The sequence below is a fragment of the Anoplopoma fimbria genome, chromosome 6 (assembly GCF_027596085.1).
Source record: "Anoplopoma fimbria isolate UVic2021 breed Golden Eagle Sablefish chromosome 6, Afim_UVic_2022, whole genome shotgun sequence".
Classification (NCBI taxonomy): domain Eukaryota; kingdom Metazoa; phylum Chordata; class Actinopteri; order Perciformes; family Anoplopomatidae; genus Anoplopoma; species Anoplopoma fimbria.
In genome coordinates this window covers 25,901,462-25,915,550 of record NC_072454.1, presented here as the reverse complement: position 1 = coordinate 25,915,550, position 14,089 = coordinate 25,901,462, and the positions used below count along the sequence as shown (strand labels likewise).

Sequence of the window (14,089 nt, the reverse complement as noted above, 5' to 3'; positions counted from 1 at the left end):
TGGTCATCATTGATGAAGGTTAGTGGAAATAGCCTGTGGCCTTCCCAAACCATAATAATGCAGCGTAGTGTACTGAAAGAACATACTAGATCTCCATGGACACAACACATCAAATACTGGAGGAAAAACTGCCATTTTCCTGAACTTCAGCTGCAGCCTCTTTCTTTAATCATCAATAAGATGAAGCAGCAATTTGCTTTTCCATTCCAATTGCATACCATTCTATGATTCGGTCATTGTTATATTTGGCAGTATTTCTATCAACATCTGAGAGAACTTGGACTAACTTCAATAGGTTATACATACTTAATGTCACAAAAGCACAAAATGCTTTATACAGAACATGTTATTATCAATCCACAACAGTTTACAGCAAACTATTTCTTTGTTACCCCTCTGTGAATGATACTATAAAGGTAAATTGAGATTTAATTCCAATGAAACTGGTGGTGCTGGTTAAACTAGAAAGAAAAACACTGGATAATTATCCATTATATCTTCCATTATGATTTTCATAGGAACAACTACAAAACATGAACCAATGCAACACAGCAAGCATACCAGCTATGAAGCTAGTCCTATATGGGCCTTTGTAAAAACACACATACCTCAACTGGAAACACACAATACAAAACACAAAGACTGATGCATTCAAAGTTCATGAAATTTGTATGAAAAGCACCTGATCATTCATGACTACCGTTGTTCAACATACTTAATGTAAATAAACAGTAGTATGTATCTTTCCGCAGAAATTATCACGTCGCTTCCATAAAGCCTCTGCCAGTTGGAGACAGGTAACCATGGTAATGCTAGCCAACTGTATGCAACCACTTGTGAAGCCTGAACAAATGTAAGTTGTAAATATTTCTTGGGACGGTGGTGAAAGAAAATTGTCTGGTGCCTTGTATACCAGCTGCTATAACAAAAAAGCATGTTCATTTGGACTTTCATGCAGCCAGTGGTACCGTTTTAGAGTTATTCAACACACAGCAAAGTTTATTCTTCAAGTCTTAAATGTCCTGCTCAGTATATATCTTGGTCATAATGCTTAAATGATCATATTTAAAGATTTTTGATTTAAAACATACATACATACATACATACATACATACATACATACATACATACATACATACATATGCATGCTTGTTATCACTTCAACCACAGCACCCTGCATGCAAGGGACTGATCTTAACGGTTAACGCTCTTTTAACGAGGGTCGGCTGAGGGTCAGAAAATCAAAATCAAAATTAGTATCCCTACTCTGCTGACATGGAAGCCAATTGAAGTTGCGTTTGCAACCTGTGCACATCTGCAGACTGGCATTGTTTCCACTGGGTTTTCTATCATGGTCTGGTGTTCCTATTTATGTGCCAACCGCCAATCTCTAGGCCTATATCAAAGGCACGAGGAAATTAGAGCAGACTGGTACGAACATGAAGCACTAAAGCTTAGCAGGGTGCATCCACTATGCCACTAATTAGGCAGAGGCCAACAAAATAACCTGTCAATGTGCTACAGTATTGCAGCCATTTCCCACACACACCTGCTTTTCCCCCTCTATTAGCCAGACAGCCAGTGAATGCGTGTGTTGAGGGTGTAGTGGGAGGTGGTGATGGGAGGGTGGGGCAGGGACTATTGAGAGAGCAAGAGAAAAGATGGCTCAAGTGTGATGATAAAAACCAAGGGCACCACAAATATAAAAAAAAACATTTTCCTCTGCAAAATAAAATGAGTTTTACTCTAAACAGCCTTCCTTTATCTCAGTTCGTGCCTCAGGGCTCACATTCTGGTGAATGACTCAAGTTCTCACACACATTTCTGTTTGTTCTACAAGACCTTGCTCAGCAGTGGGGGGAAAGTAACTGAATGGGGACATGGTTTAATAATTGAACTCCTATTGTCTAATATTAATATTCCCTAAAACAGCTTTACACAAATGATCTGTAAAAATAAATGTAAGAGTGAGTATATACATATATATATATATATATATATATATATATATATATATATATATATATATATATATATATATATATATATATATATATATATATATATATATATATATATATATATATATATATATATATATATGTATATATATGTATATATATATACAGGTTATATATTTTATTTAAGACATCTCTAAATATTTGTATGAATGAATTAATTAATAAATATTTGCAGTATTCTGTTAATTACTGGATCTTTTAAACTCTCAAATACTGACATAGGTAATGGCCTCAAAATTCCTTTAATTGTTGCGCTTTGGGTAAAATTAGGCCAACTACCTAAAATTAAGAAATGTCAAATACAGCATGCAGTACATCATCCGTTGCTACTTCCTAATAGTTTTTTGTTATTAAGCTTGATTCTTTTTAGCAAATGAATACGCCATTTGGTGTCATAAAGACTGAAGTGTGTATAATAATTGAATGGGTAGTCCCAGAGGGATTAAAGGCCTAACCCTGGCCATATATAGTAGCCCCTTGTTTTAAGAAAGAAAAAAAATGTTCATGGTACACTCTGCCGTATAAATGTGATGTTAAAAAAAAAAGTGGTTTGCTCTCTCATTTCACAAGATAACGATTGCTCAAAGGGCTATATGGCCATTAGGTGTGAAGTAGCAACATTTCCCATTAGGTTTGGAAAACTTTCTCCACCCCTCTTTTGCTACTTCAGCTCAAGTGCAGCAGTCCCTTAGCTTGGCATGCAACAGCGGTATGGGTCACCCTGCAGCCTGTTCAGCTGCCAGAGCCCTTTGTGTACAAAGATGTTAATTGGTCCTAATCCGCCACTAGAAGCTGTTTTGGTAGCCTGACCTCGCACCCTGAAGGACACCTTGGTGTGAAATACTAAAGAGCCCTTTCAAGTGCCAGAGAAAAGAGGCACAGAGCATTCCAACACAATTCAATTTCCCAGCTGAAAGGGGGGGGGTTCAGAGCTGGGTGGAGATTGGGTGCATCATCGTTCTGACAATAAATGAGCGCTACAAAGCAGTCGCTGCTGTGATGTGCAGCCTCACAATCACGTCTTAGCCTCTACTTCAAGGGATTCCCACAGCCCCATTGGACATGGGAATGCTAATTGCTTCAAACCTACAACCAGCTCTCACCCACACCCACACACACAACATGATAAAATGACTGAAATCCTCAGACTCATTCTACAGCCTTGCTATGTTGTCAGTGCAACACAGCCTCACAGCAATTCATGAAATAGTCACAAAATAAAATCCATTGGTTTCGTGTTCAGGGACACGAATTATGGGTTCTTTTAGTGTCACTCAGAACAACTTCCCTTTCATGACAACTTAGGTTTAGGCAGCAAATGCACAAACGGTTGGGTTGAGGCATGAAAGCCACGAATGGTTAGCTTAAGGCAACAACTAAGTGTCAACACCAGTCTCCTGGTTGACAGTCTTGGTTGTCCCTGGACACAAAACAATAGATTCAATTCTGCCCTATTTCACGAAGTTCCATGATACACTTTTTTCATTGAAAGTTGATGTTAAAAAAAAAGGTAGCAGTGGATAAATTATCCAGTCAGGATCATTTATTTACCCTCATCTCAACACTTACAGTAGCTGAGTAAAACACAAACCATGACGCCCGATAAGAAGATCACCATTATTCACTCTAGGAAAGGTTTTTGGTTTTTTGAGTCTACTGTAATACAACATTCATATGCCATATCGATGTTCAGAGGTTTCTTGCTCATTGTAAAAATCCAACTGACCAGCAGGGGGCGACTCCTCTGGTTGTACAGAAGTCTATGAGAAAATGACTACTTCTCACTTGATTTATTACCTCAGTAAACATTGTAAACATTGTAAACATGAGTTTATGGTCTCAATCTCTAGTTTAAAGTCTTCTTCAATACAGCATGATGTTCATTTTGTAAATTATGGTCCATTTAGAGACAAATAGACCATAAAGCAGGGGATGATTTAGGGCGGGGCAACTGTGATTGACAGGTCGCTGCCGCTACTTGAGCCGTATACGGCGTCTCTACGTCACTCCTACACAATCCAAATATGGTAACAGCCGGCCATTGCTTGTGAAAAAACATAATGGCGAAGGCCGTTATTAAGAGGTTGCCGAACACGAGGCTTCAAAAAGGCAGTCCACGAACCAATAGATGACGTGATGAAGACTATGTCCACTTCATATATGTCCACTTCATATATACCTATATCAGTTCACCCTGAAAGAGTTACATCTGCTGGACAACAAGGCAATCTACCACAAACAGTCTGTTGCGCTTATAGTCTGAAAATATTAAATTCTGTTCATTACAGTTTTTATTTTTTCCCTCCCAAAAAAAAAGCTTTGAACAAGTTTGAATTTCAATAAAAAGTGACTGCCCTTAACCAAGGCCAGAACAATATGAAGCTTCAGATTTTGAGAAATCCAATGGAAATACCTCTTTGTGTTGCCAGCAGCAGCGTTTCCTTGCTTAGCTGCATTTGAGGGATAATTGCTGGCAGACATACGTAGGTCAGTTGACCTATACGAGTACATGGCTTTTAATAACTTTAGCCTTTTATTAGCTTCGGCTCAACTTGAGAATGAATAGAACAATAACTGCAGATTTTTTCTCCCATTTTTCACAATCTAGGTGCACTACTGAGGGACCTGTTCATGATTACCAACACCTTACAATGTACATATGGCACTCGAGCAGTACATTAACAATTATCCTTGAAGATTCATATCCCCTAACCGGCTCAAGAGAGCAAGCTGTCAAAGATATTAAGTCAGGTTGGCATGGAGAGGGAAACGGAGGCAATGAAATAAATACGTGTGTGTGTGTGTGTGTGTATGTGACCATGCCTTAACACAGCATCTTATTTAATTGCATTTTGTAACACTGCTACCTGTATGAAAGGTGCTATACAAAAAAAGTTTGATTGATTATCTCCTTTGGTAAAGGATGGTGCAGTTTTCCCTATGCTAAAAGGAGATTAGAAATGAAACACCGTATTTTGAGAAAGACAGTGTTTTACTTAGAGCTGTATCTTTCAGTTGCGTCGATGTGCGACAACGGTGCAGGGTCTGTGTGCAACACTCAGCTTCCATTGTGGCCGGGCCAACCTTTCTTTTTAAATCTCATATGTACTCTGCAAATACAAGTGCTCTTGCCGACAGTCCAAGAACTGGTCGTCAAAGCAGACTCACAAAGCTAGATGTGAAAGCGTAGTACTGTAGTCCAGGGTTAACAGTTGAGCCTACACTTATGAAGGCAATAAAATAACACTGAGGCTTCTTAGTCTGAAGCAAGACCGCAAACTCTTTATTGATCCCACATTGTCACAGGCAGCGCATTGAAGCTTCAATCCTTCCGTTCTTGCCTTTCACAATAAAAGCCCTATCCCCCGACCATCTGATTAAAACTAATAATGACTAGATTGGTTTTAATCCAGAAAAATACAATCTTTATTTCCTTATCATTTTTAGTGTGTTTTTTTGAGAGAGAAAAAACACTATAAATAACTATAACAAAGTAAACGGATAACATTTAGAATCTGATGGTTTACTGACTTTACTGGGCGGTGGCAGATAAAAAAAAAAAAGTCTGGATCCTTGTAGACCAGCTGCTATAACCGCACAAGAAAGCGGTCTGTATGTGCCAATATGGATCATCAATGATCGACAATTAATAACGAGCCCAAAAAAACGTGAATAGGGATCTAAAATTTATATTTGCTCCCTTTTTTCTTCTGTGCTGATCTGTGACTCTGTTCCGTGATACGAACCGAACCGTTTCTTTTATATCCATTGCCCCTCTACTAATTACTACCACTAACGAAGCCCAGAAACAAGAAACCAAAATGTTTTAATGAATAGGCTTAAGGCTTAAGGAAAATTGTATAGCATTGTGTCCTGGTGCCACTTTATATGTGTACACAAAAAGACTCAGAGACCCTTCCCAACACTGCGCTCATCACTGCTGCTATGGAAATTACTTGACTTATACATGGGGATTTTTTTTTTCCCAGACAATAGGCACTTCTCTAAATGACCCACCCAATGTTAAGATGAAAAATGTCAGGATATAAATGATGAGCACAAGCATAACAAGTGTGCCGTGCATGTGTATTGGTTTCTGCCCATGCAACAGACAGAAATGGTGTTGAATCCTTAGCCTACATTTTAATGTTCTTTCATGAAAAGAATGGCAAACGCCCCCGGAGAGTCTTTTCTACTGACAAGCTAGCTGCTTAAGCCTAATTAGAATGTGGATTATAGAACTGTTACAAAAATAACATTGATTTTATAGAAATTACTTTCATGGTGACAGATGAGACATTTGTTTATCTTGACTACATTATTACCATTAATTAAATCTTCACAAAGAAGTATAGCGCCTTGCTCTATGTCTTTTCATAGCACTAAATGACAGAATGCACTACTAAAACAAAGACCAGCCATTTCGTGGGCTAATAGCTTTTGTCGCATTTGACATGAGAGAGACAAAGGCCTCTAAAAAGAAAAGACTTGGTCTGATGAGAAATCTCTTTATTTGTTTATTTTCCTGCTCTGTCTCACAGCGGCTTTTCAATGGCTGCCTCTCTTAGAGCTCTGACAAGTCAAGAAGCTAGTGAAAAACCATCTCCACACTGCGATCTTATGGACTGTTTGATGCCTGGCAAATGGCTACACTGAATGGTCTGAACTAGTCTCTGGGATTCCCTACACTACACTCTGAGGCAGCAGTTTGCTTTAACGGAACAGGGACATGGCTTAATCTAAGGCCATTTGATATTTGTAGCTGTCAGGTCTTTATTGTGAGGCATTCAAACTGTAGCTGCCAACAATCCGGTTTAACCCTGGTTTCTCCCATATTTCAAGGCCATCTCACAGCACCCTCCCATTTTGTTGTTGCTCCCAAGCGCCAACCTCCGGTTCTGTCGAGGGAAGCCAATGTGGAAGTGCCTTAAAACTGGCACTTTACTGACCAGCAGGGGGCGACTCATCTGGTTGCTAAAATAAGTCACATTGTATAGAAGTCTATGAGAAAATGACTCTTGATTTACTTCCTCAGTAAACATTGTTAACATGAGTTTATGGTCTCAATCTCTAGTTTCAAGTCTTCTTCAATACAGGGTGGGGCTACCTTGTGATTGACAGGACGGCGCCGCTTCTTGAGCCATATATGGCGATTTCTACATCTCTCCTACGCATTCCAAATATGGTTACCTCCATTCATCGGTTGAGATCAAATTCATCATGGCGACAGCCGTATTCCAAGATGGCAACAGCCAAATCGCCAAACTCAAGGCTTCATACCTGCAGTCCAAAAACCAATGGTTGACGTCACGATGACTACGTCTGCTTCTCATATACAGTCTATGGTTTCTCCAAGTAAAGTGCATTAATTTGCATGGGCCACAATTTTCATTATCAATAATCACCATACACAGATCCATAAGTTTTGTGTGTTTTTCTGGTTGCCAGATCATCTATAAGACACAATCTACACCGTGACCTGGCAACCCGCAACCCACAACTCAATTCAATGGACGTGTGCACAGCTCTATGCGGGAAGAGAGGCCAGCTAACTTAACTTAGCTGTTAGCTTAGCTGTTGACGAAACGGCAGAGCAGGACGGTGTTCCTAGTCTACTAATTGATAATGAGGGGGCGGTCCTAGTCCTCACCACACGCATATCGAACCATTGCCAGTACCACTTATTATGGTGATGAAATAATTCATGTTAATATAAACTGATATGTGTTGAGTTGCAAGTATTTCATGCATTCTGATTTCTTGTATATTGTATAATTTTGTGGGGCAAAGCAAATCCTATAGTAATTTAAGCTTTCAAATACATGACATTAAAATGTTTTTTGTTTTTTATCAATTTACTTCTGACAGTAGAATAAGCCACCATCAACCAAAATAAAAGGCCAAGCCACTGTGAAACTGCCAGATTTAAAAAAAATACTGCGATACAGATTTGTGGTCATACCGCCCAGCACTATGCTCAGTTTAATCCCCTCAGAGTGCCGGAGCTGACAAAACAGAGGGGGAAACTCTGCATTAGGGTCCACCACCTCTATTTTTGATTTGTCCCTCAATACGGTTTGGCACATAATGTGATTCACATACCCTATAAAAGGAGGAAGTGTCAACTAAAACAGGAACAGGACCACTTCACTCTGCTTGGCAAACAAATTTCAAAAATTACAACAATCCTGAATAATAAGCCATAATTCACTGACGCACCATCCACTGAAAAGGAGTATTGAAAACTACTCTGGATGTGTACTCCCTGCAGTCCATATTGGTTAGCTTTTTATCTAAAAAAAAACCCAAAGTGCATCATCTCATCTGACATAGCTTCTCAACCCTCCGGCTGAGCAGGACCGAACATGGGCTTGACACTCGGCTCTGGTGAACAGGCGTTTGCATTGGCTCATGTAATATAAACGTTCTTCTGTGAAAGTTCTATAGTTTTGCACTTAAGTCAATAAAACTACACCTGCAGACCTGGGCCTCTGTGAATTTCTCTTTCATATAAAAAGCAGTATAAGAGACCTTAAAGGATCAACATTTCTAGCCACCAGCAATGTCATAAAACATGCTAAACATATTGTAAATGCAGCACCTACAGTGTTTGAGGAGCACATAAAACATTTCTTAACAGTTGCTTGGGATAATCTTTGGGCTCTGAATTGCTGCTTCAACATCAGAATGGGCCACTGCGACTTAGTAATGTGTTTGATGAGCAAAAAAGGTGAGCCATTTAGCAAATGAGGGGAATTTCAGATGTAGAATGATTAGATGTTTTGAGGACAAGGGTTTTATCACATGTTGCATGCCCCATGCTTGCCTTTACGACAGCCCGAGCTCCATTAAGTCATTTCCTTTTAGTTTGCTAAGAGGCTTTCAGTCCATGCTTGCCTTTCTGACACTCACACAAAGGGAAAAAACATCACCTTTCTGGCTGTGTTCAATAGCAAAAACCATAGTCACGTTAAAGACTCAACCTCAGGTCCACAGAGCAGAATGTTAAACAACACTAAGATTTGTGAACCTCCCTGTGTTTATCGAAATAATGTAATCAGCATGGCAAAAAAAAAAGTCCATTAGACCAGCCATGATAATAACTATTAGCAGTGGTAGATTACGTTTCATAAATAATCTCTTGTTTTGTGAGTACGAAAACAATTGAACATTTTTTGCACCTTTTCTTCACAGCATATGTTGTAGCCTAACCTTTCCCTTCCCATTCATCTCAAAGGTAGACATCCTTAAAACCAATGGGATTCACTCAACTATTCCTTACATACAGTATCAGGATGGTGGTAATAAATAGGCATTAAGACTATTCATGGGGTACTAAAATGATCTGTTCAAACCCTAAAGACTAATGAAATTATTTAAAACCTAGCTCCTTGAGAAAGGAAATCCTATTCCATTCAATTTTAGATTTACATCCTCAAAGTTTCTGCCAGTGCAAAAAAGCAAAGCCTAAATTATCCAACCCTAGGCCTAGATGTTTAAAAAAAACAAAAAAAAACACACAGAAAACAAGTTAATGAAATTGAGGGAGGGGGAGCACACCTATTCTCGACTTCTTAAAATAATGACTGCGTAGGTTGTAAGCGTAACATTAGTGAGTGTGCAGTCGAGAGAGAGAGTTTGTTAAACGTAGCCATGCAGTGTGTTCAGTATATTTGTTGGGGAATAAATGCTACAACTCCTCTTGACACAAGCCAAGTTCCATGTTTTTCTACTGATAATAAGGAAGGGGTAAGTTGATTATTTGCTGATTTTCTTTACATGCAAATATCAATTAAATATCTTAAGGTTCTGACAGTTGGTCTGACAAAAGAAGAGATTTTACAACATCAAATTAGGCTTTGTAAAATTGTGATATTTTATGGACCAAACACTCGATCGAATAACTGATATTATTCAACAGATTCCCTTTACATAGCATCCCTGCAAGACAATAATGGCAATAACAGCAAATACATTGACTGGACTTATCACCGTCAATCCCAATAGCCCCCATGATTTTATTAAAATTGATACCTGAAAAAAGATTTGATCACAAAAGCATTGCACTGCTGTCTTAAAAGTAAGTAAGTCTTGATTTCTAATTTAAATACACTCAACACTATAGCACAAGAGCCCACATATACATTTCACACTTTCCACAAGACCTGGTCTACAATTAAAGAATTGTCAATGTTACAATAATGTAGTTCACCGTGGACACTTAAGACAAATGAACCCTGTCTCACATATTTTGCATTGAAACGGCCACGTTAAGACAGAAACACTTTGAAACTATGCAAATATGACAACTTTTATGGCAAAACACATTTCCTAATAACGCTATTATCATCATCAACACCGATAAACCTTTAAAGCAACACTATAATCTAACAGCATACGACCTGTACTCAAATATTTAAATAACAGATTTCATCAACAATAGTGGGTCGAAGTGTAGGAAAACCAAGAGGAGAAACCTTCAGGTTTTGTGCTGTCATCAACACCACTGCAGGCTGATCATGTGACCAGTCACATGAGAGACCATCCCATCTGTCACCAGGCTGCTTTTAAAACATGCTAAAGCTATGAACACTTAGAAGGAATCCATCTCGTGTAGCGGCACACTGTAAGAACACAGCTGCTCAGTAGAACCTGCTTTACATGCTCCAATCTCAGTTTATCTTCACACTGAACACAAACACGACACAGTCATCAGGTCAGCTGACTGTCTGCAGTGTTGGCTAATCCACCTCGCTAGTGACATCTAAGTAACGTTAGCTGTGTAGGATGGTTGGTCATCAGAATAGACAACAATGCATTGAACACATGGATTATAGTTAGACTAATGAACACAGTTAAAGTTGAGTGTAACACTAACTATTGACGATGACGGACTAGTCACTGTTAGCTACAGCTAGCATGCTAGCTTAGCTGATTTGCTATTTAGCACCAATATAGCTTACGCACAACACTTAGCTAGTCGTATAACTACAGCATGTAAAGCAAATGTTGATCCGTTAACCTACCAAACTGTAACCTTAACCCGCTTTTAATTCCCAGCGTAAACCGGCTAACGTTAGCTGGTTCGTAGTCGTGATTCACCATTTTAGCATCATAACGTGACAGACCCAGTACTGTAGCTAATAGAATATTCCTAAATGTCTGATCCTGGACAGTGCCATCAATGTTACATATTTAATACAATGCATTACTGTCCTGGATCCAAGCTAACACAATGTCAAACTGAAGCTGTGAGGACACTTAATCCTCACAGTTTCCTTGTCATTGAATGCAGCACAGCAACCTTGCTAGCCGCTAGCTACAGCTACAGCTAGCTCCAGCTCCAGCTAGCTCCAGCTCCAGCTAGCTACAGCTCAGCTCCAGCTAGCTCCAGCTACAGCTAGCTCCAGCTACAGCTAGCTCCAGCTCCAGCTAGCTAGCTACAGCTCCAGCTAGCTCCAGCTCCAGCTAGCTCCAGCTCCAGCTAGCTCCAGCCTGCTAACGTCACGTACTCAGCCTCGGTTGAGAGATGTAGTTTCTGGTCACAGCCTGGGTGTGTGTCCTCGCAGCTGCTGCCATGCCGTTGATGTCCATCTGCCTGTTTGCCACCAATGTTGCCATCGTCTGACTAAGAACAGGAAACCTGAAAAGCTGATGTTGGTCTGTGTGCTTTTCTAGCTGGTTCCGAACAGCATAAGTGACAGCAGAGCGCTGGTCATGTGACACTGGGGAACCCGGATGTTCGCTGATGGCGCAGGAAGGCGACTGAGCAACATATGGTTAAGTAACGTTAGAGTTTAGAGTTTTAGGGTTTTAGAGTTTTACCTTTTAATCATAACACGTTGCCACGACAATATCTTAAAAAATAGAATCACTTGCATATGTGTCTGTAAATATAATATTTCAGTTATTGTGTTTTTCTACTGTTTTTATTGCTTATTTATAATACTTGTTTTTTTATTTTTATTTTTTATTTTTCATTTTTTATTTTTTATCTTGTCTTTCTTCTACTATGTCTCTTGTGTGCACTTTAACTCTATGCTGCTGTAAGCCTGCAAATTTCCCCGCTGCGGGACTAATAAAGGATTCTCTTATCTTATCTTATCTTATCTTATCTTATCTTATCTTATCTTATCTTATCTTATCTTATATAGGTAGCATGCAGGTATTAGATCTAGCTCCCAGTTCTGCTGCATTAAGAAGTAAAAGCAAGTCTTGAATTCTTGGGGGGTGAGAACTTGTTTCTTTCTAAGTTTGTTGTCATAATTTGCTTGGTGCATTTGTGAGCTTTTTTCAGCTTCACAGCTTGTATGCTTTTGTCATAATTAATGACAAGTTGGTGCTGAATAAAAAAGAAAGTCCACAGTTGCCACAAACTGTCATAGTAACTAACATTACTGCAAAACCTAGCATCAATCATGTACTTCATTAGCTGCTGTGAGAAATTCCAAATTTCCTCAACAGTAGTTCAGCATGCAGTTTCACTGACAGGGACTAAGCACATAGAGAAAGAAGAAGCTGAACATATATGGAAATAATTAATGTGAATGCTGTTTCGGTTCAAAGAGTAACTCTGAACAGCAGAGTAGTCAGTATCTAGTGGCTTTGTTGTTGTTCTCATGGAAGTCATTATGTGAAAATATACATGATACTGAATTTATCTTGACAACAACCTTAACACAGAGTAAAGCCTCGGACATACTTTCCACCTACTGCATTCCGCGTCCGCAGATAACTGCAGACTTGTAACGGTCATGCAGACGTGCACGTGGTTCCATTCATACATCAATTGAGGGTCTGCTTCAGTCTGGTGGTTCATGCATGCATATATCCTGATCCACATGCTATTGTATAAATGCACCATAACGTTGTTTGCCAGGAGCTTAATACCATCTATCCGTCTTTCCATTCCTTTAACAACAAATTAAATAAATGTGGGTAACTGCAAATCTCTTTGCACAACCTCTCTTCAAAACAAGCGTTTGTTGTTTTGTTCTTCTTTTGTTCTTTTTCTTGGCAAACCAGGTAGTGGTGCACACTGCACCGATCGGACTGAAGTGTGGAACACCTGGTATGCGTACAGTCCGCTCGGTCACAGACTCTGGACTCCAGGTTTACGTCGACAGCTGAATCAAACAGCTTGTTAAAATGGGCAAAAAAATCTCACAAGATCTTATCAATAAAATATAACAAAATATACGTGTAAAAAGGAAACAGGAAATAAATGCTAAACTAGTGGTCCTAAACAAAGACCTCTAGGCTTGTATTTGAGAATTTTTGTAATTACTTTGTTGATAAGCTTTTGTTATGCTTAGTGAATTGCAGCTCGAAGAAGAGGATACCTCTGCTGTATTCAATGTATATGAGCTCTTTCTGTGTGTCTCCCTCAGTCTTTCTCTATCTCTCATGCATACACACTCGCAATGTATTGGTGAGTAAACTGTTGAGTGACAGGTGAAATTGCATGATTGCACACATTTTCCCTTTAAAAAGTCTTAGTTTGCTGCTTTCTTGTTTTTGAAGCTCTAAAGCGTTCTGCTTTGACGAAGCATGTTCTGCACAATAGTTTGTAAGCAGCTGTTTGAAGATGATTTTGAACCATGCCCCTTGCACATCCAACACACTGGCATCACATACAGAAAGGCACGGCTCTCTCTGATGGTGGAAAAGCACTACAAACATAAGTGGTAAGCACTGCCATGGTGAGGCTGACAGCAACCCCTAGAGAGCTCATCCAAACGTTTCAGGCCGCATGCAAAAAATAGCAAATTAATGCAAGTGAAGGGCTTCTGCCTACAGGAGCAGTGCCCTCATTTTCGAAATACCATTTTTCCCCTGAGTCATTTCTGATGAGTTCAAAGGGATATGATTTCCCTCAAGCTATTCAGATTAACCCATAAAGGGCAACAATGTATCATAAAATGAATGCATTTACTTTGTTTGTCTGCCGCTGTTGTTAAAGTGTTCACACAGTGTCCTGATATATAAAATGTATGTTCAAATTCAGCCCAGTACCCCTACGAACTACATTCATACTGAGTGATTCCAAGGCCTCAATATATGTCTAA

General features: G+C 39.3%; 1 protein-coding gene across 1 annotated transcript in view; it reads right to left on the bottom strand.

Moving 5' to 3' along the window:
• atp6v1ba (ATPase, H+ transporting, lysosomal, V1 subunit B, member a) overlaps positions 1-11,763 on the bottom strand; it is a 35,602-nt gene extending 23,839 nt beyond the window's left edge. The window contains exon 1 of the mRNA XM_054599609.1: positions 11,534-11,763. Within this exon, the coding sequence (XP_054455584.1) occupies positions 11,534-11,642 (109 nt within the window). The 5' untranslated portion in view covers positions 11,643-11,763. The remainder of the gene's footprint in view (positions 1-11,533) is intronic.
• Positions 11,764-14,089: the final 2,326 nt, after the last annotated feature.